This window comes from Vombatus ursinus, unplaced genomic scaffold, assembly GCF_900497805.2.
Source record: "Vombatus ursinus unplaced genomic scaffold, bare-nosed wombat genome assembly UNPS02004833.1, whole genome shotgun sequence".
NCBI lineage: Eukaryota > Metazoa > Chordata > Mammalia > Diprotodontia > Vombatidae > Vombatus > Vombatus ursinus.
In genome coordinates, this window is record NW_020944611.1 from 1,123 (window position 1) to 28,402 (window position 27,280).

The 27,280-nt window shown below is 43.2% G+C and overlaps 1 protein-coding gene across 1 annotated transcript; it reads right to left on the bottom strand.

Annotated features, from left to right (window-relative positions):
* Nucleotides 1–460: 460 nt before the first annotated feature.
* On the bottom strand, nt 461–22,552 carry LOC114027944 (UDP-glucuronosyltransferase 1-6-like). Its single transcript, XM_027842094.1, has 2 exons — nt 21,689–22,552; nt 461–553 (listed from the first exon to the last, which is right to left on the bottom strand). The coding sequence occupies exons 1-2, from the start codon at nt 22,550–22,552 to the stop codon at nt 461–463; spliced, it is 957 nt and encodes a 318-aa protein (XP_027697895.1).
* Nucleotides 22,553–27,280: the final 4,728 nt, after the last annotated feature.

Below are 27,280 nucleotides of genomic sequence, written 5' to 3' on the forward strand. Positions count from 1 at the left end.
TTGCCAGGGCAGGTCTCTCTGTTAGAACCTTGGTTTTCCTGGCATTCCTCAGGTCTCAGTTCACACTCGCCTGCTTCAGGGGGCTTTCCTCTGCTCCCCAGCTACAAAATCTTCCTCTCTCCCATTACCTTCCATCAATTGCACACATCTTGAATGTGTCTCGTTATTTGTACACTGTCTTCTTCCACTAGAGCGTCTGTTCCAAAGGGCAGGGGTCATTTTTGCCTTCCTGTGTGTACCAGATCCCAGCACAGTGCCTGGCATGTAGGAAGCAGTTAATAATGGCCTGTCACTTAGGTCTCAGTTCCCAAGACAGTTATCTAAATCTGAGAATGAAGAAGGAATTGCCAATTATTTAGGTGGAGTTTCCACTCCAAAGAAATCTGGAGTACTTATTACAACAACAAAAAAAAGAAACCTTTCCTCAGGGTCATGGCATGATAAGAAGTTTATTGGTTAATCATTTTCCTCTGGCCACAAGATGGTCTCTGCCATCCCCTGGTCTCATCCAGCCAGTGGCTGGGTATGGTGCACCTGGGCTGGAGGGCTGGACCTGGGTCAGGAGCACAAGGTTGGACAATGACTAGCTTGGGCAAATCTTTTCACCTATCTCAGCCTGTTTCCTCTTGTGCAAATGGAGATAATTATCACGCCCACCTCACATGGTGTTGTGAGGAGCCAAGGAGACAATGTATATAAAGGGCTTTGGGGTGTGAGCTTTTATTATTATCATAGTTGTTCTCTCACCTCACCTGGTGAAGAAGTATGCCAGCATGATGGAGATTTGAGAATGGTGGGTGTGAAGGCAGCACCAAGGGAAGGGCCTGTGCTAGCAGGTTGGGTGGATGTCATTACATAAAAACAAAACCAGACTCTACCCTCTAAGCACACAAAGGAGATTGGGGTCCTTACCTTTAAAATAACAATGACACTGTCTGAGCTTGGGCAAACCCAGAGAGCAACTGATCACCTGTCCATTTGACTTAAGGTCATAGGCCTTCAGAGCTGGGTGAGGCTTGGTGGGAGGTAAGGAGGTCATTGTGTCCTATGGCCTCATTTCACAGAAGAGGAAATGGAGGTACTAGTTTGGGGGTGACTTAGTGGCAGAGGGATGACTCACACCCAAGTTGTGTGCTTGCTTATACCCAATGGCCTCCCTCCCTGGCTCCAGACTCCTTTGAGTCTTTTGGCCTGAGTCCAGAGGAACCGGATTGGTGTGACTGATTCTGCTCCATATCTTCAGATCTGATTAAAAATGTACTTCCCAGGATTAGGAAGGTCTTCTTCAACTGTGCTGAATGCTAGATATACAAAGAAGGTCAAAAGATGGTCCCTACCCTCACTGAGCTCACAGTCTAATGAAGGAGACATATGCAAACAACTATGCACAAATGAGACAAGCTACATTGGAAATAACCCACAGATGGAAGGCAGCAGAATTCAGGAGCATTGGAAAAGATTTTCTGCACAAGGTGGGATTTACTTTAGCTAAGAACTGAAGGAAGTCACAGAATGAAGGCAAAACTGAGAAGGGAGGGGGCACTCCTGGCATGGAGTGAGTCAGTGAAGAGGAAGTCAAGAGATAGAGCACCTTGTTGGAGAAGAGCAGAGAGTCTGGTGTCTCTGGGTTGAAGAGGGCATGGGAGAGGGGTGTAATATGTAAGAAGGCTGGAAGGGTGAGGGGAAGAAACAAGTGAGAAAGGTCTTTGAAGACCAGAACATTTTTAATTGATCCTGTAATAAGGAGCCACTGGACATTACAGCATGAGGGCTGGTGGTGGTGGTGGTGTTGGTTGATATGGTCCCACCTGCCCTTTAGTGAGATTAGCTTGACAGCTGAGTTAAGGATGGATTGGAATGGGGAGGGACTTGTTAGGAGTCCAACTATTAGGCTATGGCAATAGTCCAGGGGTGAGGGCAGGTGAGGAGGGCCTGCCCCAGGATGGTGGCAGTGTCAGAGGAGTGAAGAAGGGGAGAGATACTACCAAGGTGATATAGGAGGAGGAATACTACTGAGACAAAATCAACATTTCTTGGCATAAGCCATATTGAATAAGTGGGTGGGGTGGGAAGAGAGTGAGCACTCAAAGATAACACCTGAGCTTGGAGCCTGGGGGACTGGGAAGGATGGTAGTGCCCTTGAGAGTAACAGGAAAGTTAGGAGGAGAGAATGCTTTGGAGGCACAGATGGGGCATTCAGTTTGGGACATGTTGAATTTAAGATGTCTGTAAGACATCCAGTTTGATATGCCCAACAGGCAGTTAGAGATGTGAAACTGGAGGTCAGCAGAGACATTAAGGCTGGATAATATGAGAGTCACCAGCATAGCGATAATGTCTGGAACCATGGGAAATGATGAGATCATGAAGTGAAATAGAATAGGAGAAAAGAGCTCTGGACAGAGTCTCATGGGACACCCATGATAAATGGGCATGACATGGACAATGATCCAGCAGAGGAGACTGAGAAGGAGCAGTCAGGTACAGAGGAGAACCAGGAGGGCAGGGGTAATGAAAACCTAGAGAGAGCAGGAAGGAGGAGAAGGTGACTGACAAAGTCCAAGACTGCATGGAGGTCAAGAAGGATGGGGATTGAGAAAACGCCATTGGATTTGGCCATTATCGGTTCATCGGTAACTATGGAGAGGTTGGTTTGGGTTGAAAGATGCAGTGAGAAAACAGACTGCAGAGCTAAGAGAAGAGGGAGCAGAAAGGAAGTGCAAACATACATTGTGGATGACCTTCTCAAGGAGTTTAGCCCCCTAAAACCCTGAGAAAAGTAGGACAATTGTCCTCAAGGACAGATAGATCCAATGAGGATATTTTGAAGAAGGGCAAGAGATGAGCAAGAGTAGGTAGTAGTGAAATAGCCAATAGTCAGGGAGAGGCTGCAGGAGACACGATGGAAGGGGTTCACTTTTGCAGTGAGAAGGGTCTGACTTAGCAAAGTAAACTCACTTGCTTAAGGTCACACAGCTAGACAGTAGCAGATCCCAGACTAGATCCAGCTCTCTTGGTTTCATATCACACAAAAGACTTGGGTAGTAAAATCAATGAAAAAAAAAAGAAATCATTGCAAAAAGGTTTTCAGGCAAACTATTCCCATCTCAAGCATTATATCTAATTAGTCTCTATACAACTTAGAATGATTTTCTGGGACCACTCTGGATCATCTTACCTTTGGGGGCTCATTAAGTATACAGTAAGATTTTCTCATAAAAACAACATGCTCAATTTAGCCTACTGCGTGGCACCCGCGATGTTGGCTAATGTACCACATACCAACCTGAGAGAGCTACTGGGCACTGGCACAGGTGATGCCCCCAATGAAGATCATGTTTGGCATGATCGGTTTAGTGTAATCCATAACAAAGTCCATCCTCATAAGCCACACAGATCCATGGCTCAGGACATCCACTATACTCATGTCTCTTTGAAGGAGTTCTGAAGCCAGGCTTATGAAAGTTGAACGTAGAATATGGCACACCCCTTTCTAGTACCAAGGGGATAAAATATTTTCTTTTTTTGCATTTTTTTTTGGTGAGGCAATTGGGGTTAAGTGACTTGCCCAGGGCCACACAGCTAATAAGTGGCAAGTGTCTGAGGCCGGATTTGAACTCAAGTCCTCCTGACTCCAAGGCCAGAACTCTGTGCCACCTAGCTGCCCCAGGATAGAATATTCTTTACCAGCTGTAGGAAAGTCATCTGGTCTGTGTTTTCTGTGGCCAGTTGTTTATGTGTTACTATGTGTGTGGATGGCTCTTCACTCTCCCCACCCCTACTCTCTCACATACTCTCTCTGTCTGTTTTTTTCTCTCTCTCTCACTCTCTGCCTTCTCTCTCTCTCTCTCACTCTGTCTTCTCACTCTCTCTCTCTTAACTCTCTCCTCTCTCTCTAAGTCTCTCTATCACCTTCTCTGTCTCTCACTCCTCTCTCTCTCCTCTCTGTCTCTATCACTCCCTCTTCCCCCACCCCCACACACATACACACGTTTGTCTTTGTATCTACAGCACCTAGTGCAGCACCTGGTATAGTAGGCATTTCATTGATACTTGTGGACTGGCAGACATTGCCTAGAAAATTGAGAGGCAGAGATGGAGGACAGTACTGTTTAGTCTTTTATATGAATGTTCAGAAGTTTTACTTACAAGAAAAAATCTATTTCTTACAACATCCATGACAAACATTTCTCAGATTCAGTAAATACATAAACAAATAATCATATGTGAATAAATAAGTGTTTCCTTCTGCACAGGCTTTGGCAAATGCTACAGGGGCTCCCCCTTATGGAGGGAATAATGTTTCTTTCTACATCATTGTCCTAATTCTTCTCCATACACTCCTTGATCACAATAACCTCTGCAACCTCCCCAAGTAAGTAATTCTTTTATTTCACTTTGGGCAAAGCTGAGGGTAATGTCCACCTAGAAGAGATAAAAGTTGAGGAAGAAGAGAGTTGGCAGCTGTCCAGGGTCCTGACCACAACCTGAACACTACCCCATCTCCTGCATCTCTGCCTTGGAGGGTAACACATTCAGAATTGCTTACAGACCCCAGGCTATTAATAAGGAAATATAAATCCCTAAATATTGGGGAGAGTGTGTGCCTGTCTGACAAATTCTTCTTAGTAAGATTCAACTAAAGGCCAACACTCATTCACTTACTGCTCTCCACATGAATTCAAACTGAGATATCATGGCAACTGAAACAGACTTTATAGAAAGCATTGTCCAGACTTTCTCAACCTAACTTGATACGGTAAATTTGGGGTTTCAACTGTTTCCATAGAAGCTCCAAATGTGGATCCAGGACAAGGAAGGGTCTAGCTTCATGGAATACTCTTTTGAAGGTAAGCACCACGAAGGCAAGCTCTATGCATCCTCAATACCTTGCATATAATAAATCTTTGTTGAAATGTTGAATGAACACTTTAAATTCATGTTTAGTATTTAATGGAGGAAAAAGAAATAATGTTGATTAAAAAAAGGAAACTTGTTCCTCATGAGGCACCTGTTTCTGAGGCTTGCTACTTACACGACCTGTGGTGAGTCACTTAAATTCCCTGAGCCTTGATTTCATGGGCTCATAAATTAAGAGTTTGAAGGCCCATAGTGGTAATTGATTCAAAATTACTTCATAGATGATGAATATAAATCTTAGACAAGTGAAGTGGCTTTCCCAGAATCACACAATGAGCAAATATTTGAGGTGGAATTTAAAATCCAGGTCTTCATGCTTCCAAGTCCAATGTTCTATCCACCAAACCAACTTCCCTCTCATCATTTGTAAGATGATAGATTGGACTAGATTGTCGCTTCAATCTATAAACCTGTGAGCCTATGCCCAAAGACCCAAAGAATCACTTAAGAAGCTTGGGTTTATGTCATACATCTCCTTTCTTTAACTAGAGAGGAAAACAAACCCAAAAGAAGTCAAGTCATTATGAGAAGAGGACTTTCTGTCAGTGGCAGAACCAAGACAAGAACGCAAATTTCATGATTCCTAATGTCCTGGAAGACTGGAGAATTAGAGGAAAGGAAGACACAAAGAAATCACTATGAAGAAAGATTTGTGAGAAAAAACCCAATCATACATTTATCTCTCCCCAGTCCATCTCTACAGGTCTAGGACCACATTGGACCATCTGCCTAGGAGATTCATTAAAATGTAACCAGATTTACTGATACAGTGAAATGAGCAGAATCAGCAGAACATTATGCATAGTAACAGCAATATTTTACAATGAATAACTGTGAATGATTCAGCTATTCTCAGTAACACAGTGATCCAAAGGAGTCATGATGAAAAATACTATCTACCTTCAGAGAAAAAACCGATGGTGTCTGAATAAAGACGAAAGCACAATATTTTCCTTCCTTACTTCCCTCCTGTCTAATTTTCTTGCATAAAATGACTAATATGAAAATGTTTTACATGATTGCAAACACATAATCTTTATCAGATTGATTACCATCCCAGGGAGGGGCAGGCAAGGGAGGGAGGGATAGAATTTGGAGCTCAAAACTTTAAAAAAATGAATATTAAAAATTATCTTTACATGTAATTGTGGAAAATAGAATATTATTAAGAAAACAAAAAATTAACAAGATTTTCCTCTTAAAAACCACATGCTAAAAATGAAAATTAGTATCCTCTCATTTAATCAAAAGGTGCTAACTAACATGATCGCTTGTTACATGTCACATACCAACCTGTGAGAGCTGCTTGGTATTGGCACAGTTCATGCCTCCAATGAAGATTGTATTTGGCATAATTGGCCTGGGGTAATCCAGCAGAAAGTCTGACCTCATAAGCCACACAGATCCATGGCTCAGAACATCCACTATGCTCATGTCTCTCTGAAGGAGTTCTGAAGCCAATCTTGCAAAAGGTGAAAAAAACACATGGCATGCCACAGACTGGGGCAAAATATACAAAATGTTCTTTACCCGCTGCAGGAAAGTCATGTGGTCAGTGTTCTCAGTGAACATCCTTGGAATATAGGAGGATGGATCAGGACACCGAGTGCCTTCAGCTGTGAAATCACATGGGATTCCCCGGAAGAAATACACAGCTGGAACAGAGAGATGCTGAGCCAGGATAGCTCCACAAGGAACCACAGGATCAGTTAAAACAGCATCATAGTGGGCCTGCTCCAGGGATTTCATCAGTTCCTTATTAGATACTAAGTCAGTACAAAAGCCAAATTGCATGTCAGCAAAATCCTTCACGCCTCCAGCCATGTCGAAGAATCGTTTCAGAACAGGTGCTGTTTCAAAGAGTAAATAGGGATTTTTCTGCATATTACGAAACTGGTCTTTGCTGAAAGTGACTGGAAAGGTCTTCAAAGTGTAGAATGGCCCCTCTCTGATGTGCATGGACAGCTCTGGTGCCAGAACAACAGTTTCATGGCCTCTCAGTTTGAGCTCCTGGATCACTTCACGCATGCTAAACCAGTGGCTGCCATCCACAGGGATAGCCAGCAGTTTCCCAGCTTTGGCAAAGCCCAGGCAAGCAACACAGAAAGCCAGCCCCACCAGGGACCAGGACAGAGATCGGAGCCCTGTCACCATGTCCACAAAGTCCAGGATGTCTAAGAAAGAGTAGGGTCTGTAAACTCTGCTCTGTTCTCTTTCACAACCTGGCAGTTTTATGCTTTATCCTTATCTGGCTATTGTGGGATAAATCAATGAAATGAAAGATAATTGGAAGAGAGGCTGAACTTTTGGTTTGTTACATATATGATTAATCTTTTTAGATTAAAGATTAAAGAGGGGTGAATGTCTCTTTCTTCCTGACCACAGGTCTCTTTTTCTCCTCTGGGCCACCAATGGATCTCATTTTCTGACCTCTTTGGCTTGGGATGGGATCATGGAATCATAGGTCTTGAGGGAGCAGGAACCTAATCCAAACTGGTCATTTAAAGATGAGAAAACTGAGACCCAGGGAGGTTAAGGGATTTGTTAAATGTCACACAGGCAGCAAGTAACCAAGGCAGGATTTGAAGCCAGGTTTTATGACTCATCTCAAAGCCAGGGCTCCTTCTACTCTGGCAAATTCCTAACTAACTCTGAGCCCTTTAGGGCTATGAAAGGGGGATGATTGAGGGATATCTCAGTTGCCCAATAGAAAAAGTCAGCAGCTATGGCAAATTATTTTTGAGGGAATCCTCCCTGGAAGTCATCAAGGCATCTGGTTTAGTCCCCAGACCCAGCAACCTTCCCTGACCTTTATTACACAAGATGTGAAAGCTGAGATGATGAACTCTATGCAAATTCTGCTTTGGCCACTGTTAATGACCAAGCTCTGACCTTTGTGCACCTGTACTTTCCCCTCTTAGATTATCTTCCATGTCCTCTGTAGATATCTTGTATATACTCAGTTACATACACACTGCCCCCCTCATTATAATTTGAACTTCTTGAGGGCAGCAGCTGGATTTTGCCCTCCTTTGTACCCCCAGCCCTGGCATAGTGCCCAATTGAGAGTAAATTCTAATATATGTTTGTTGGCTGTCTGACACTGCATAGACATTTAAGGTTCAGGGGCTGAGACAGGGGTGGAACCCTGTTGTGCACTCTTTTATGGAAATGTTCAGAAATATTCATTATAAGGAAGAGCGAATTCCTTGCAAAATCAGTAATGAATGTACCTTAGACTCAACAGACATATACATGGTCGGCCAAATAGAAATAATTCAGTGAAGAATAATACTTGAGTCTTGATTTCAGCACAGGCAAAAGGCACACGGGCTTATGACGTGCTTGTGGACTTCTTGACTTATAGCCATTCTCCTGCTCTTTCTGGATAAACTTCTGGGGTTGCTATTCTTTCTCCTAGAGTCAACCACTTCTGCTCCTCAGATAAACTGCTTCCCTGTTTCACTGTAGGGATGGGCCTGCGAAATATGCACACAGAATGGATAGAAGGAAGCCTAAAGACTGGATTGTTGTCCAGGGTCCTGAACCTAACTAGGACACCCCCTTCCCTTGCAATTGTGCTTTGAAGAGCAACACAATCAGAATGGCTTAGGAAGTTTCAGGCTGCATCTTAGAAAGTTCACTTCCTTAAATATTGGAAAGAGAATTTGTAACTGTTTCATGAAGTTTTCTTTTACTGGCCACTCAATATTCATGCAAAGTAAAAAACCAAAGAAGCTAGACGGGACTTTAGAAGTTATGTTGCCCAATCTTTTACAAACCAATTTGGATGTGACATATTTTAGATTTCAAATATGTCAACAGAATCTCTAAATATTTATCCTAGATGAGGGAAGTCAGGCTCTACTGAATCCCTTGTAGAATTTAAAGTACTTGAGGATAGAAATAGTTTAATTTTTTTTCTGTGGATGGTAACTTGCATATAGTAAATATTCATTGATTCACTAAATCAACTGACAACCTGTGAGTGGGTACAGCTATGGAAAGTCATTTGGAATTATACACAACTGGTGTACAATTTGACCCAATTATGCCACTGCTAGGCCTGTGCCCAAAAGAGATTAAAGAAAGAAGAAAAGATGCTTCATATAGAAAAATAAGTTTAGCAGCTCTTTTTTGTGTTGGCCAAAGCTAGAACTCCACCTCATAAAGGAATGTTTGACTAAGCTGTGGCATCAAAATGTGAGGGAATACTATCACGCCATACAAAAGGAAGAAATAGAGGATTTTAAAAAGAATTAGAAGGGCTCCTATGAATAAATGCAGAGTGAAATGAGTGGAGTCAGAAGAACAATTGATGCTATGACATCAGTAGTATTAAAAAGTAGTTTTGATGACCTCTATAGACTGGTCAAGAATAAAATGAGCAGTACCAGTAGAATAATTTATATGATCAAAACACTTTAAAACAAACAACTTTGTAAGTCATAAGAACTATGATCAATAGAATGGATGTTCGTGGTTCCAGAGGACTGACGATGAAACATGCTATCCGTCATAGAAAAGGGATGGATCCAGAGTGCAGAGTGAGACATAGCTATTTTAAAATACAGCTATAAAGGGAATTTGTCTTACTTGTCTGTGATTATTTGTTACAAGATATTTTATCTGTTTTTCTTTTTTTCCAATGGTGTGGAATGTGGGAGAGAGAGAAAATAAACTTCTGTTGATTTTTTTAAAATAGAGAAGTGAGGTAGTTGCTAAAGATGTGAAATGTACGCATTTTCAGATTGGACTACTATATAATATATGTTTCACTTAACTCTTTTGTTTTGTTACAAGAGACCTCTCATAAAGTAGGAGTAACCTATAAATGTAATGTAAAAACAAAACATCAATAAAAACCTTAAAAAATGAATTGAGACACTGAAGAAGTCTGGAAGGAAAATACAGAGAACTACTTATTTTCATCCCCCAAATATTGCAGCTAGCCAGCTGGGCAGGGAAGGTCAAATTAGTGAGGGTGCCCAGAACATGAGTCCAAGGTGAGGGGTTGGACTTGAACTTGGGACTAGGTTCCATAGGAACTGAACTAAGCTGGGAACCTAATCTCCCTTCCCTTCCCAGAGACTAAGGTGGTACAGTGTGGGGAGGATTTAGTCCCATGAATTGGGGGAGTAACTTTGTATATTTGTGATTGTGCTTTGGTTTGTAAAAGCTAATCTGTCTCTTAGTGGCTATGCTGGGGTGAACATCATTGATGGGAGCTAGTGCCATTTGCCAAGAGCCTAGATCTCCCTAATCCCCCACCCTTAAAGAGGGGTCAGATGTGACCCAGCTGGCCTTCAGGCAGTGGGACCAAAGTGATCACTGTCACATGCATCCTTTTAAAAATTCATATTTGTAGTATCAGAAGGAAATATCAATAAAGTTGACATTTTCAAAAAGAAAATATGTGTTCAGGGTCTTGCTGTTGAAATGGAATATAATCCTTCAGGGAAGAAAATGGATATTTAACAAAATAGAGAACTTTCAAATATTCTTAATGAAAAGACCAGAACTGAACAAAAAAAAAATTGATCTCCAAATACAGGACTCAAGGGAAACATAACAAGAGAAAAAAGAAACAAGAAAGAGAAAATATAAGAGAATCAATAAGGTTAAACAGTTTATATGGCAAGATAATATTTGTAACCCTTAAGAACTTTATTATAAAAGGTCAACTAGTAGGGAGTACACATAGACAAAGGGTGCAGTTACAAGGTGCCGTTGATGGGATGGTCCCCCCAAAACCAGCACAAAAGGGTGAGAAAGAAGATTGCACTGGAAGAAGAAGATGAGAAGGAAGATAGAACAGGGCAGATTATCTCGCATAAAAGAGGCATGAAAGAGCTATTATAATGGAGGGGAAGATAGGGATGGTGGTGGGCAAAGCTTAAACTTTCCTGTCATCAGAATTAGCTCAAAGAGGAAATAAAGCACACACTCCACTCGGCTAGATACAGAAATCTATTTTACCTTATAAGGAAGTAAAAAAGGATGGGAATAAGAGAATGGAGGAGTGATAAAAGGGAGGTTGGATTGGGGAGAGGCTGTGATCAGAAGTAAAACACTTATGAGGAGGGACAGGCTGGGAAGAAGCTTCTCATGTAAAATGGCTAATATGGAAATGTCTTACCTGATTATGTGTGTATAACCTACATCGGATTACTTACTGTCTCAGGGAGGGGAGGGAGGGAGAGAATCTGGAACTCAGAATAAAAAGAAAATGTTGAAAATTTCTTAACATATAACTTGGGTAAAAACAAAATATTTTTATATATTTTTTAAAAAGAAAATATATGTTCATCATGAGGACCTGCCTCTAAGGCTTCCTACTTCCGTGACTGGTGGCAAGTCATTGAAATTCCCTGAATTTGAATTGTATTTTGTTGTTGTAGTTATTCAGTCATTTTTTATTTGTGTCTCACTCTTCATGACAACATTTGGGGCTTTATTAGGAATGATAATGAATTGTTGCCTTTTTCTTCTTGAGCTCATTTTACAGATGAGGAAACTGAGGCAAACAGGGTGCAGTGACTCACCCAGCTGGTAAGATGAGTCTTCCTGAATCCAGATCTGGCACTCTGTCCACTGTGCTATCTAACTGCCTTCAATTCTAAAGGCTCATAGATTTAAAAATTGAAGAGATCTTAAAAGTCACTGAGTCCAAGCTCATTTTACAGATGATGAATCTGATGGCTAAAGACTTGGCATGTCTGTCCAGTAAGTGGCTTTTCCAGCATCACAGAGAGAGAAAATGTTTGAAACCAAGTCTTCCTAACTTTAAGCCCAGTCTTCTATCCACCAAACTAGATTGCCTCTCACCATTTGTAAAATGAGGGGAGGGACTAGAAGGTCTCTGAGGTGTGCCTATGAGTCTGTGAGCCAATGACCAAGAACCCAAGACTCATTTAAGAAGCCCAAGTCTGTGTATTACATCTCCTTTATTGGACTAAATAGGAAAATAAACTGCAAAGAAGTCAGACCCCTTTCCCCATGGCCACACAGTTGGTCAGTGGCAGAGTTGGGTCACCTGATTCCTAAGGACCTGACTGGAGACTATAGAACCAGGGGTAAAGAGAATACAAAGAAAGTATGGCAAAAAGTGTTTGCAAACAGAGGCACTCAGACATATCCTTCTGCCTGAAGCCAAATCTACGGTTCTGCCTAATTCAGAAAATATCATAAAACTTCTAAGGCAATGTTCTTGTCGTCACACCCTGGGTCACTAAAAGTTTGGGGACTAAATAAAATGCAGCCAGATTTTCTCTTCGGAGCAAGATGCTCTAATTAACCCACTGGGTGGCACCTGCAATGTTGGCTAAAGTATCACATACCAACCTGAGAGAGCTGCTGGGCACTGGCACAGTTGATACCCCCATTGAAGACCATGTTTGGCATGATTGGTTTAGGGTAATCCATTACAAAGTCTGTCCTCACAAGCCACACAGGTCAATGGCTCAGGATATCCACTATACTCATGTCTCTCTGAAGGAATTCTGAAGCCAGCCTTGCAAATGGTGAATATAACATATGGTATACCATGTTCAGAGGCAAAGGGTAAAGAATGTTCTTTACCTGCTGTAGGAATGTCATCTGGTCTGTGTTTTCTGTGCCCAATGTGGGCATATAGGAAGATGGGTCGGGGCACTGAGTTCTTGCAGCATCTAAACCACAGGGGAGTCCTGGCAAGAAATAAACAGTTGGGATGGACAGATACTGTGCCACCAGAGCTCCACAGGCAAAAATGAGATTGGTTAAAACAGCATCATAGTGGGCCTCTTCAAGGAACTTTATCAGTCTGTTGTTGTAGGCTAAGTCTGAATAAAAGCTAAAGTACATGTCACTGACCATTTTACAGACAACAGCAACATCAAAAATTCTCTTCAGACAAGGTTTTGGGTCAAAAAACAAATGAAAGAGAGACCTCATTAGCTCTTGAAAATGGTCCTTGCTGAAAGTGACTGGAAAGGTCATTAAAGTGTAGCATTATGCTTCCCTGCTGTGCTTGGACAGCTCTGGTGCCAGCATGACACTTTCATGGACTCTCAGATTTGGCTCCTGGACAACTTCACCAATGCTGAGACCATGCCTGTCATTGAAGGGGATCACCAGCAGCTTCCCCCCTTTGACAAAGCCCAGGCAGGCAGCACAGAAAGCCAGTCCAACTAGAGCCCAGGGCCAAGGTTGGAGCCCTGTGGCCATCTCTGTAAGTCTGGGATCCCTCAGAAAGAGCAGGGTCTGTAAACTCGGTTCTGTTCCCCGTCCCTACTTGGCAGTTTTGATAGCCCTGTGCCTCATATTTGCTTCATTATGGAAACAACAAATTTTGTGAGAAAAAGGTAATTGGAAGAGAGATTGAATTTCTGGTTCTTCACATATATGATTGAATTCTTCAGATTAAACATTAAAAGAAATGTCAATATATCTCTTTCCCTCTGCACTGATCTCTCCTCCCCTAGACCAAAAAACATACTCAGAGCAAAACTGCCTTGACAGCACGTGTACATCAGGATCAAGCCTCCCAAATTTTGAGGTTGAATGGGATTTAGAAGTCATCTCATCCAATTTTGCCATTTTACATAATAGAAAATTGAGGCCAAGAGAATGGAAGGGACTTGCCCAGCAAGTTGGCTGCCCACTCTTATTTCCAACTTTCTTTTCCTTCCTTATCTGCCCATTTTCCACTAATGAGTGGTCTGCACCAGATTGAATTTTCTCCCTGTTGACTTTTTACTTATTCCCCTTTGATATGGTTTTGGTTGCCATCTGACCTGACTTTTCTGCTACACTGGACACTGGTGTCTCCTCCTTCTTCCTTGGATTTCTGCCTCCCATTTTCTTCATTGCTCTGATTCTTCTCCTTCCTCTCCAGTTTCCTCTTTGGCTTTCTGTCTGAGTTTCATTCTTGGAAGACCCCAAGGCCTCTTGAGCCATCTAATGTTCAGTTGTAAGGTCCTAAGGGAGGGGATCTCCCTCTCCTTCCTCAGAACTCTTTGTAACCTGCTCTCCCAAGTCTACAGTGTGTGTCAGATCATACCTGCTTATGTATCATAAAGAGAAGATGATGTGATCATAGGACCCCAGTGTCTCCTCCCCTTCGTGTCTTCTCATACTAACATTTTGGCCTTCCAGGTGAGAAACAGGCCCTGATGTGCAATTCATTGGGTCAGAGGAACACTTGGACCCTCATCTTCCTCACTCTGTGGCCATCCCTCTATCATATCTGCCACACTGCCTCTCTGTCTTAAATCATTATTCCAGAAGTGTTTGCTAAATAACATTGCAATTGAAACACAAATCAAAGTATTTTCCCCAACTTCCTACTCCTTTTCACCCAAATTATTCCATTTCTGTTCATGGCACCCTCAGTCTTCCAGTCATCTAGATTCACAACCTTGGGTTGGGTCTTTCCTTTTCTTCATCCGCATTTTCTAGTCACTTCCCATACCTTATTGAGTCTAAGTTCATATCATCTGTCATATCTCTTGCTTTTTCTCCACTCACAGAGCCTCCAACCTAGTCAAGGCTGTCATCATCTGCATTTTTTTGGGAAGATCTCGACCTTGACCAATGCCCTCCTCAAACTATGTCATCCAAAACTCCACCTAACCCCCCAGATGTGGTCTGAGAGGGCAGGACAAAGCAGAACCATCCCTCTCCTAATCTGGGACCTTCTCCCTCTCCTAACAGAACCTGGGGAAGTTTGGTTGCATGAGCTTTCTGCCCTGTCCTATTACTGGTTTTCATAAAAAAAAAAGATGAGTCAATAAAAGAGAAGATGAATCTCTCTCCTTCCCGTTGTTCTTTGGTTCCTGGGCTGCTATGCCCCAGCTGCTCTCCAGGTTAAGATGCTGAGGCCCCCAGGAAAAGCAGAATTCAGATTCAAACTTGGGTCTCCTATCTCTTAATCTAGCTCTCTTACTCTTATGCCATGTTACAACAAACATAATTGACATGTATGTGATAATAATATGTTGTCTATACTTTCTATACTATATTGTGATACTCTGATAATGTCATAGAATACATTGTTTATGTGTTACTATGAATGTGGATGGTTGTTCACTCCCCTGCCTCATTATCTCACATAATTTTTTTCCATCCCCCACTCACTCTCCTTCCCACAGACACAGACACACAGACATATAGACACACAAACACACTCACACACACACACACACACACACACACACACACCTATCTCACTCTGATGACCCCCCAGCCTCTATGGCTTTCACATGGTTCAGGCACATCACTCAATGGGCCTTCAGAAGTAGAAGAAGAACCATGAAGGGGGTTTGCTAGGAAATGGTATTTGGAAAGTGTTTTTCCAACAAGTTGATGAGACAAACCCTTGAGAATAATGACCACTGCATCCTTTTCTGAATGAAGAAGATTCTAAATCAGTTTTCATGAATCAAGGACCTCAGTGCAGCTGTCTTCAGTGGATGGCCTCCCTCCCCAACAGCCTATGCAATAGCACAGAGCACAGTCTTCATCACTATTCCTGGGGAAGGTCTCCTGTTAGAACCTTGGTTTTCCTGGCATCCCTCAGGTCTCAGTTTATACTTCAGCTGCTTCAGGGGGCTTTCCTCTGCTCCCCAACTATGAATCCTTCCTCTCTCCCATTAACTTCCATCAGTTGCATCCATCTGGAATGTGCCTCATTATTTGCTCACTATCTCATTCCATTAGAGTGTCAGTTCTGAAGGGCAGAGGTAATTTTTGCCTTTTTGTGTGTCCTGGAGCACAGCAGAGTGCCTGGCAGGTAGGAAGCAGATAATAATGGCCCGTCACTTAATGACTCAGTGCCTGGAACAGTTATTTAGGCCAAGAGTGAAGGAAGAATTGTCAATTATTTGGGTGGAGCAAATTCCCACCCCAAAGAACTCTGGAATACTGATTACAAAACAACAACAACAAAAAAGAAACCTTTCATCAGGGTCATGAAATGATAAGAAGTTCATTGGTTAATCATTTCCCTCTGTCCACGAGATGGCCACCACTATCTGTCAGGTCTCCCAAAGTCTATAGTGTGTGTCAGATCATACCTGCTCATGTATAATAAAGAGAATATCATGTGGTCATAGGAGCCAAGTGTCTCCTACTCTTCCTGTCTGTTCCAACTGACACTTCAGCCTTCTTGGTCAGAAAGAGTCCCTGATGTGTAATCCTCTGGGTCAGAGGACGACTTGAACCCTCATCTTCCTAACTCCAAGACCACCTCTCTATCATCTACACCACACTGCCTTTCTTTCTTAAATCATTTCTCCAGAAGTATTTGTTGAATTGAATTGAGATTTGTGATTGAAACACAAATCAGTGTATTTTCCCCAACCTCCCACTCCTCTTCACCCAAACCCTTCCATTTCTGTGGATGGCAACCCCAGCCTTCGAGTCACCTGGATTCACAACCTTGAATTGGGTCTTTCCTCTGCTTCAACCCCAGTCTCCTTTCACTTCCCATGTCTTATTGAGTCAATGTTCGTCTCTTCTGTCATATCCCTTCAGTTTTCTCCATTCACAGAGCCTCCAACCTAGTCAAGGTTCTCATCACATGGCACTCTGTCCACTGTGTTATCTAGCTGCCCTCAGTTCTATAGGCTCATAGCTTTAGAAACTGAAGAGACCTTAGAAGTCACTGACTCGAGGATCGTTTTTCAGATGACCAAACTAATGCCTAGAGAGTGGGGATCTCTGTCCAGTAAGTGGCTTTCCCAGCATCACACATGGAGAGAAAATATTTGAATCCAACTGTTCCTGACTTCAAGTCCAGTGTTCTATGTACTAAACCAGATTGCCTCTCACCATATGTAAAATGAGGTGAGGGACTAGAAGGTCTCTGAGGTGTGTCTATGAGCCTGTGAACTGATTACCAAGGACCCAAAGACTCATTTAAGAAGCCCAAGCATGTGTATTACAGTTCCCTTATTGGACTAAAGAGGAAAATAAACTGCAAAGAAATCAGACCCCTTTCCCCATGTCCACACAGTTGGTCAGTGGCAGAGCCAGGTCTCCTGAGTCCTATGGACCTGAAAGACTAGATAACTAGGGGGCAGTGAGAACACAAAGAAATCATGCCAAAAAGAATCTGTGCGGCAGCTAGGTGGCTCGGTGGATAGCACTCTAGCCTTGGAGTTAGTAGGCCCTGAGTTTAAATCCGGCCTCAGACACATGACACTTACTAACTGTGTGACCTTGGGCAAGTCACTTAACCCTGATTGCCTCATCAAAAAAAAAGCAAAAAAGTAAAAGAATTTGCAAACAAAACCATTCAGATATATGCCTCTGCCTCAAGCCAACCCCACAGTTCTGCCTAATTCAGAATATGTCAAAAAACTTATAAGACAATCTTTTTCTGGCACACCCTGTGTCACCAAAAGTTTGGGGACTACTTCAAAATGTAGCCAGATTTTCTCTTAGAAACAAGAGGCTCTACTTAAACCAATGAGTGGCACCTGTAATGTGGGCTAAGGTATCACATACCAACCTGGGAGAGCTGCTTGACACTGGCACAGTTGATGCCCCCAATAAAGACCATGTTTGGCATGATTGGTTTAGGGTAATCCATCACAAAGTCTGTCCTCATAAGCCACACAGATCCATAGCTCAGAATATCCACTATACTCATGTCTCTCTGAAGGAGTTCTGAAGCCAGGATTTCATAGGGTTTCTGGTAGATTTGGCACACCATATTCTGGAGCAAAGGATACAGAATGTTCTTGACCCGTTGTAGGAATGTCATCCGGTCTGTGTTTTCTGTTGTGAATTTGGGGACATAGGATGATGGATCAGGGCACTGAGTGCTTTCAACATCTAAACCACAGGGGACTCCTCTCAAGAAATAAACAACTGGAATGGACAGATACTGTGCCACCAGGGCTCCACAAGGAGAAACAGGATCGTTGAAAACAGCATCATAGTGGGCCTCTTCCAGGGACTTCATCAGTTCCTTGTTATAGACCAGGTCCTTACAAAAACTAAAGTACATGTCACTCATCATCTTAAAGAGTATAGCAATGTCAAGGAATCTCTTCAGAAAAGGTTTCTGGTCAAACGACCATTGGAAATGAGACCCGGTTAACTCATGAAAACGGTCCTTATTGAAAGTGACTGGAAAGGTCCTCAAAGCATAGTACTGTCCTTCCCTGATGCGCAGGGACAGCTCTGGTGCCAGGACGACACTCTCATGGCCTCTCAAACTGAGCTCCTGGACCACTTCAAGCATGCTGAGCCAGTGGCTGCCATCCATGGGTATCACCAGCAGCTTTGCCCCTTTGGCAAAGCTGACGCAGGCAGCACAGAAAGTCAGACACACCAGAGCCCAGGGCCAACATTGAAGCCCTGTGGCCATCTGTCCAGAAGCCCTGAGAGGGAGCAGGATCTGGAAAGTCTGCTCTGGTCCCTGTCTTGACAGCTCTGTGCCTTATCTTTGCCTGGTCATGGAAGTAATAAATTTAACAAAAGAAAAGGTAATTGGAAGAGAGACTGAACTTTTGGCCCTTCACATATATGATTAACTTCCTTAGATTAAATATTAAAAGAAATTTCAATCTCTCTCTCTCCCTCTTCATTTATCTCTCTTCCTCTGGACCAAAAGTACTCAGAGCAAAACTATTTTGACAACATTTGTATGTCAGGATTACAGCCTCCCAAATTTTGACATGAAAGGGAATTTGTAAGTCATCACCTCCAATTCCCCATTTTACTGAAGAGAAAACTGTGGCCAAGAGAAGAGAAGGGACTTGCCCAGAAACTTGGCTGCCTACTCTCATTGCCAACTTTCTTCTCCTCCTTTATCTGCCCATTTTCCATTAATGAATGATCCGCACCAGATTGAATTTCCTCCCTGATGCCCTATTATTTATTCACTTATGAGGTGCTTTCTGTTGCTGTCTGACCTGACTTTTCTGCTGCAGTGGACACTGGTGTCTCCTCCTTCTTCCTTGGATTTCTGCCTCCCATTTTCTGCACTGCTCTGATTCTCCACCTTCCTCTCTAGCTTCCTCTTCTTGGAAGATCCCAAGACCTCTTGAGCCATCTAATGTTCAGTTGTAAGGTCCTAATGGAGGGGATCCCCTTCTCCTTCCTCAGAACTCTCTGTAACCTGCTCTCACAAGTCTACAGCGTGTGTCAGATTATACCTCTTTATGTTACATAAAGAGAAGTTGATGTGGTCATAGGGCCCCAGTGTCTCCTCCCCTTCCTGTCTGCTCATACTAACATTCCTGCCTTCTTGGTCAGAAACAGGCCCTGAGGTGTAATTCATTGGGTCAGAGGGACACTTGGACCCTTATCTTCCTCACTCCATGGCCACCCCTCTATCATCTTGGCAACACCGCCTCTCTGTCTTAAATCATTACTCCAGAGCTGTTTGGTGAATTGAATTGGCATTGTAATTGAAACACAAATCGGTCTGATTTCCCCAACTTCCCACTCCTCTTCACCCAACCTTTCCATTTCTGTTGATGGCACTCCCAACCTTCTAGTCACCAGGATTCACAACCTTGGGTTGGGTCTTTCCTTTTCTTCATCCCCATTCTCCAGTCACTTCCCATGTCTCATTGAGTCTACGTTCACATCATCTGTCATATCTCTTGCCTTTTCTCCACTCACAGAGCCTCCAACCTAGTCAAGGCTGTCATCAACTGCTTTTTTTGGGGAGAAGATCTCGAACTTGTTAACCAATGCCCTCCTAAAACTATGTTATCCAACTCCCCACCCAACTACCCTGGAGCCCAGTGACACTGGTGTCCTGGCTCTTCTGCCCATGTGACCATTCATCTCTGGACTCTGGGCAATTTTCGTGGCTGCCTACCCTCCATGCCTGGAATTCTCTCCCTCCTTCTCTCTGTCTCCTGGCTCCTTTGCCTACCTTCAGGTCTCCCATAGAGTACTCATTTCTACAAGAAGCCCTTCCTGTCACTGCCTTCCGTCTGTTGACGTTCTTCATTTTCTCCTGTCGATACTTTTTTGTATAGACTTGTTTCCATGCTTGATCCCCTTGTTAGACTGTGAGCTCCTAGAAGGCAGGGACTGTCCTTTTGTCTTTCTCTGCATGTCCAGCACTTTGCACAGGGTCTGACATACATTAGGCACTTAATAAATGCTTCCTGATCTGACCTGACATCACCTCAAGAGCCCAAGACAATGCCTTGTATAGGGTAGAGCTTTAGTAAATACTATTTGGATGAATGAACAATCTACAAGCTACTGACTGGCCACTCCACTCCTTCATCACATGAGGTGCCATGATAAATACATTCTACATTCTTCTACATTCTCATCGCCCCTCCCCCACAGTGACTGTAGTATAATAAACAGAGGGAGCCCTGGACAGAGGCTCAGAAAATGGTCCCCCACACACTTTGTGATCTTGGGTAAGTCACTGAATATATCTAGCTCTCAGTGGCCTCATCTGAAAAACCTGAAGTTCTATAAGATCTGCTGGAAGATTTTTTTTCTGATCTTGAACTTTGAATGCTGATTGAAACATTTTTTTTACTGTCTTTATCTCTTGTGTTTTTTTTTTGTGGATTTTCTTTTGCAAGATGGCTAATATGGAAATACTTTTTTCCATTACTTCACATGTATACCTGCTATCATATTGCTTGACTTCTCAAAGGGTGAGAGGAAGGGAAAGAACTTGGAACATAAAATTTTAGAAAAAAATGTTTAAGATTTTGCTAACATGTAATTGGTAACTATTTAACAAATAAATAAAAATATATGAAAAAATTCTTTCTGTTCTAAACTTTGAAGATTGGTCCCATTTTGCCTGCCTAAATTTATCTCCTGTTCTTCTCTCTCTCTCTTTTTTTTTTGGTGAGGCAATCAGGGTTAAGTGACTTGCCCAAGGTCACACAGCTAGAATGTGTCAAGCATTTGGTCTGAGACTGGATTTGAACTCATGTCCTCCTGACTTCAGGGCCAGTGCTCTATCCACTATGCCACCTAGCTGCCCCTCTCCTGTTCTTCTCAACACAAACCTTTTCTCCAAAGATCATTTATCTAGAGTTGGAATGAATAATCTAGTCCAATCCCCTCATTATATAGACGAGAAAACTGAGTCCCTGAGAGAATTGACTTATCCAAGATCACTCAGAAAGTAGCAGAGCTGAGATTAGAAACTAGGTTAGAGATGCTAAGAGAGTAGCTGTAAGGAGAGTTAGGAGAACTGGAGACCACCGAGTCCAAGTGCCTCATTTGGCACATAAGGAAAACGAGAACAAGGAGGGAAATGTGACTTCCTCAGGTCACTCAGCTAGTGTGTAGCAGAGATTGGAATGTGAACCTGAGTGCTCTGCCTTCAAATCCAGGGTTCTTGCTACTCTATTCCTCCCTCCCTCACTCTCTTCCTTCCTTAATTTGTTACATCCTTCCTTCCTTTGTTTCTTTTCTTCCTTCTTTCCCTCCTTTCTTGCTTCCTTCCTTCCTTCCTTCCTGATTGCTCACTCCACTCAGTGAATGTCCCGGCTGTTTGCTTAGTTGGAAATGCCACCCCCTTCTCTATTGGAATACAGTCAGTCAGTCTTTTCCTCTGGGTCAGCAGACATCCACAAATTTAGGGGACCAGGATTTTCTCTGTTCAGAACAGCAACAGTGTGATTGGCTGAATCAGTGATGGGGAATGGCACAATCTACTGATTCATTTCAATGCATGTCAGTTCCAGCCAGCAAGCACTGACCAGACATCCATCACAGGCCAGGTCCTAGGCAGCGTGAAGAGATAGAAGAGCCCAAGAAAGCTAAAATCACAAACCTGTTGTAGTCTTTTCCTTGGTTTGCAGTTTATTCCTCCAATGAAGGCCATGTTGGGCATGATGGGCCTAGGATACTCAAACACAAAATCGTATCTCAACAGCCAAATGGATCCTTGTCCATAGAGGCTTGGCAGGGTCACCTCTTTCTTTAGGAAGTCAGCAGCAATCTCTAGGTATTTTGTGTACAAGTCCTTGAAGAGAAGTGTCTCTAAATAACTCACCAGGAAATTGATCACCCTCTGGTAGAAGGTCATCTGGTCAGAAAAGGCAGTGTAGCATCTGGGGATGGTAGACACAGGGTTGGGGGTCCTGCTCATCGTGTGCTCCAAAGCACAAGGAAAGCCTCGGAAAAAGTATACAGAAGGTATGGAGAGATGCTCAGCCAGGATCATCCCACATGGCAAGGCAGGGTCTGTGAAGAGGGTATCAAATTGTCTTTCTTCGAGGTATCTGATGGTCTCATGGTCCTTCAGCAGGCTGTCACAGTTGAGGAAGTACATGTCGATGACAAGCCGGATATTCCAGTACTCAGCCCAGGCTGTGCTCAGGAGAGATCTCTCTGCAAAGAGATTGTGGCCAAATGTCTGGAAACGCTTCTCCAGTTCAGCCTGGGAGTAGGAGACTGGGTAGAGTTTTCTTCTGTAGAATTTTGATTCTTTAAGGAGCAAATTGACTTCAGGCACCAGGACCACAATTTCATGCCCCTTCTTACTGAGCTCTTCAATCACATCCCGCATGCTGAGCCAGTGACTTCCATCTTGAGGGAAAACCAGGAGTTTCTCACTTTCAGCCATGCCCCAGAATGTCAAGAAGAAGAGGCTTCCTACTCCCCAATAGAAGGAGAGAAAAATATGAGCCTTCATCTTGGAAATAAAGAAAAATCTCTTCTCTTTCCCCAAACTCTGGAAGAGTTTTTGTCTCCAAGCAGATCTAAGTCTACAGATTAATGTTTACCTTTGACCAGGCATGCAGAACTCTGTTGTAAACATGGTCCTTGCCTGAAATGATACCTGCCTCATTTCAGCACCCACATAGGCTGTAGATCAGACTTCACTTCTGGGAGGGTTTCCAATGCCAAGTCACAGGGCTCTGTCCTCAGCCTTGCCTCGTGCAGTCTCTTTATGGGTAAAGATTAGACAAGTTTGCAATGGACATAAAACTAGGTGAGGTGGTTAATATGTTGGATGACAACCAAATTCAAGCAGACTTCCATGGGCTCAAAGAATAGTCAGTCTAATTTAAAAGTATAAAATCAAGAGATATCAATCTAAAGTCTTATAACCCTTGCTCTAAAAAATAAGCTGCACAAGTACAACTTAGAAGAGATTTGGCTTGGGCAGCTAGGTGGTGCAGTGGATAAAGCACCAGCCCTGGATTCAGAAGGACCTGAGTTCAAATCCGGCCTCAGACACCTAATACTTACTACCTGTGTGACCTTGGGCAGGTCACTTAACCCCATTGCCTAGCCAAAAATAAAAACTAAAAAAATAAAACCTAAGAATTCCAAATACTGGGGTAAGGACTCACTATTTGCTGTGGTAGCTACGTGGTGTAGTGGATAGAGCAGTGACCCTGAAGTCAGGAGGACCCGAGTTCAAATCCGGCCTCAGACCACACACTTGACACTTACTAGCTGTGTGACCCTGGGCAAGTCACTTAACCACAATTCCCTAAAAAAGAAAATAAAAATGAGAAGAGATTTGGCTTAAAAAAGGACCTGGTCATCTTAGTGGACCTCAAAGTCAATGAGCATCAACAGTGGGTAGCAGAGGCAAAGCAAAGAAGCACAGCATGCAGCTGCAGTTGGAGGAAGCTAAGAGCCTCCTTTTCTGGTGTCTTGATCAGACCATGTTCTGCAGTATCATGTCCAGTTCTATATAAAGTGAAGCAGGTCTTGAAAAGGTTCTTAACCTGGGGTCCTTTAACTTGGCTTTTCAGTGTTTTGATACCTGCATTTCAATACACTTCACTTCCTTTGCATTTTATTCCTAGGTATTTTATTTCACACACCTCAGAATAAGATTCTGAGAAGGGAGGGCTCCATAAGCTTCCCTAGACTATTACCTAGGAGAGCCAAGACTCAAAAAGAGTGAAGAACTCCAGCTCCAGGGGTTGGTGACCAGCATCCCAAAGCATCCAGAAACCACGTCAAAGGGGGAGGAAACCCTGAATGAAATGGAGCTCTTATCCTGGTGAAGACAAGTCTTGGAGGAGGGAAAGTGAGGACCAGAGGCTGAAACAAGCAGCCCTTTTGGCCACCCTGCCTGACAGACAACTCCTCCCACTCCCCTCAGGTTTTTAAGCCATGGGGTAGGATAGGGCTGCTGTCATTAAAGATCTGAAGAGCTGCCATGTGACAGATGCTTCTAGAGTTCATCCATGGGTCTCCAAAAGGCAGACCTGGGACTAATGGGTGAAGGCTCCTGAGGGACAGATTGTCATGGCATCATGGCATCATTGGGTTCTAGATGGAGAGCAGGATGGGACCTCAGAGTTCTCCTGTGTTCACTTTACAGAGAAAGAGAGAGAGGCTGGGGAGGTTTAAATCTCTTCTAAGCCTAGGAAGCCCCAGACTTCTCTCCAAAAGCCGCTCTGGAGTAATCATGGCTTGGTATCAACCTCCCCCCCTCCCAATCCCCAGGTTTAAACAATAACCCTGCCAGGCAATTGGGACAGGTGTTTCACAAATGCAGAGATCAAGGCTCAGACAAGTTCATTTACTTGTCCAGTGTCACACAGCTCTTTAGATGTGCTCCTTCTCTCCTCATGTAGCCACCAGCTAGTTCAGACCCTCATCACCATCACCTTTCACCAGGACTATCAAATGACTTTCTAGTACAGAGGCATCTAGGAGGGCTGAAGGATAGTGAACTGGACCTGGAGTCAGCAATATCCAAGTTCAAATCAGGCCGTGGACATTTACTAGCCATGTGTCCCTGGACAAGTCATTTATCTGCTGTCTGCCTTAGTTTCACCACCTGTACTTTCCTCCCAAGGTTGTTGTGAGGATCAAATCACATATTTTAAAAATTCTTTACGACCCTTAAAGCACTATATAATACTGGGTATTATAATTATCATTATTATTTGATCTCCCTGCCTCAAGTCTCTCCCCTGTCCAATTCACCCTTCATTCAGCTGACAAAGTTATTTTCTATAATCATAGGTCTGACTATGTTAACCCCTTGCCCTGGCCTGCTCAGTGAGGTCCAATCACTTCCTATCACCTCCAGGATCAAATTTAAAATCCTTATTTAGCATTCAAATCCCTTCCCAACCTGGACCCTTCCTAACTAATACAGTCTTCTTACACTTTGCACCACTCCACACACTCTATGATCCTGAAATACAGTCCCCTTGCTGTTCCATGTGGAGACTGGGCTCTTCCAGTGGCCATGCCCCATGCTTGTAATTCTCTTCTTCCTCCTCTCTGTCTTGCACCTCTGGCTTCCTTCAAGTCTGAGATAACATTTTACCTTTTGCATGAAGCTTTTCCTGGTCCTGTTTAATTTCTCTGCCTGTTCTTCTGTCCCTTATCTCCAATTTATTCTGTGTATTGTTTGTACATTGCTGTTGGCAACTTGTCTCCTCTACTAAACTGTGGGATGCTTGAGGGCAGGGACTGTATTTTGCCTTTCTTTGTATCCTTAGAATTTAGCACAGTGCTTAGTTCATAGTGGATGCTTAACAATGATCGTTGACTCACTGACTGACTGTATTGCTCACACACACACACATACACACACACACACACACACACACACACACACTTTTAATGGCATGGAGTCACGTACAGGGGACTGTACGTGTAGTTAGAAAGACCTGGCTTCAAATCCTACCCTCAACATTCATTAGCTGCATGACCCTGGGAAAGTCACTCATCTTCTCCTATAATTAGTTTTCACATCTATAAAATGGGATACTTCCTCTTCTAACCTCATAATAATCCAAAGAAATGGAGGATATAAAGTGCTTTGTAAATCTTTCATTTATTTGTGATACGATCTTTCATATTTGTCTTGTATCTATTTGGAGCTTATTTTGGTATATGATGTGAAGTGTTGGTCTACACCTGATTTCTGCCAGACTGATTCCCAGTTTTTCCAGTAGTTTTCATAGAATAGTGAGTCCTTGCACCAATAGCTGAGGATTTGAGGTTCATCAAACATAGAACTCCTGGGTTCATTTTCTTCTGTTTGCCATGTACCTAATTTCTTCCACTGATGGATTTCTCAATTTTTAAAACCACTACCAATTCATCTTTTTTTTTTTTGTGGTTACCCAGGCACCTTATTTTATTTCTGGTATCCTTTAGTGAGTTTTCTCAATGATATATTATAAACAATGATAAGATGTTTTCTGACCTGTCATCTTCCTATTGGTGATTTCCTTGACCTATTCTCTCTCTTTTTCTCTATATCTATATATATGTATGTATGTACGTATGTTAAAGGGGGATGGGGGATGTTGAAGCGAGTCATGATGATGGTGCCCAGTCCCTCATGGACCAGCAGATTCACTCCCTGCCTCCCAGACCTGCATGCAAATTGTGAGGACGAACTTCCTGCTGGCCCCGTGATGTGTGGAGAAGGCAATCGCAGCCAATCTTGTGGGGGCGGCGACGGACCAGGCCCATGGGAGAGGCCGCCTCACAGGATGAATGTGACCAACCCCACCAGCCACCTCGACCTCCCTCCCAGCGGGCCCGAGAGGCCAACTGAGCCCACAGCAACCCTGGCCTCTAGGGCAGCAGCGACGGTACCATGCACACCACTCTGAAGACCCTTCAACAACTGACCTTCAAGATTGCCATCAACCCTGAGCAGACCATTAAGGCACTGAAAGAGAAGATTGAATCAGGAGAGAGAAAGGATGCCTTTCCAGTAGCAGGCCAAAAATTAACGTATGCAGGCAAAATCCTCAATGATGATACTGCTCTCACAGAATTGACAATTGATGAGAAGAACTTCGCGGTAGTTATGGTGACAAAACCCAAAGCAGCAGCCACTTCAACACCATCACCATGGACAACTCAACCATCCAATCCCGCTCCCACTACTACAGTTAGTTCATCTACAGCAGCTCTGTGGCTAAAGCTCCAACTCCTTCCCCTTCCTTGGCTTCCACCCCTACACCCACATCTGTCCCTCCAACACCAGCTGCAGCAGCTTGGGAACCTGTACCTACTAGTGCTGCTAAGGAAGAGAAACCAGCCGAGAAGCCAGTAGAAGCTCCTTCCGGTATTAGCCCAATACCATCTGACAGACTTTGTGGGCACACAGAATCTCAGGTTAATGAGTACTATGATGATGTCCACTTCTATGTAATGAGAATATTTCCACAGCCTGGCCAACAGTCCATACTAAGGCTGCTTTGCTCATGTGGATACAGTAATAACTCACTTATTCTGAGGCTGCCTATGTATCAACCTCAACTATCCAGAATACCACCAAGAACCTGGCAGTAAGTGAAACAAACAAATAAACAAAACAAACAAAAAGAAAGAAAAGAAAAGAAAAAAGAAAAGAGGTCTTTGAACAGCCAAAATAGGTTCCATAAGGACCATAAGGCTCATGCCTTTTACTCATTGG

What these genes read in the sequence shown, in the direction of transcription:
- LOC114027944 (XM_027842094.1), bottom strand. Translation starts at nt 22,552, where the DNA reads ATGAAGGCTCATATTTTTCTCTCCTTCTATTGGGGAGTAGGAAGCCTC. An exon ending in CAAGGAAAAGACTACAACAG is followed by an intron (nt 554 to 21,688) that starts GTTTGTGATTTT and finishes CTCCTGACCCAG; the next exon opens with GTCCAGCCCTCCAGCCCAGG.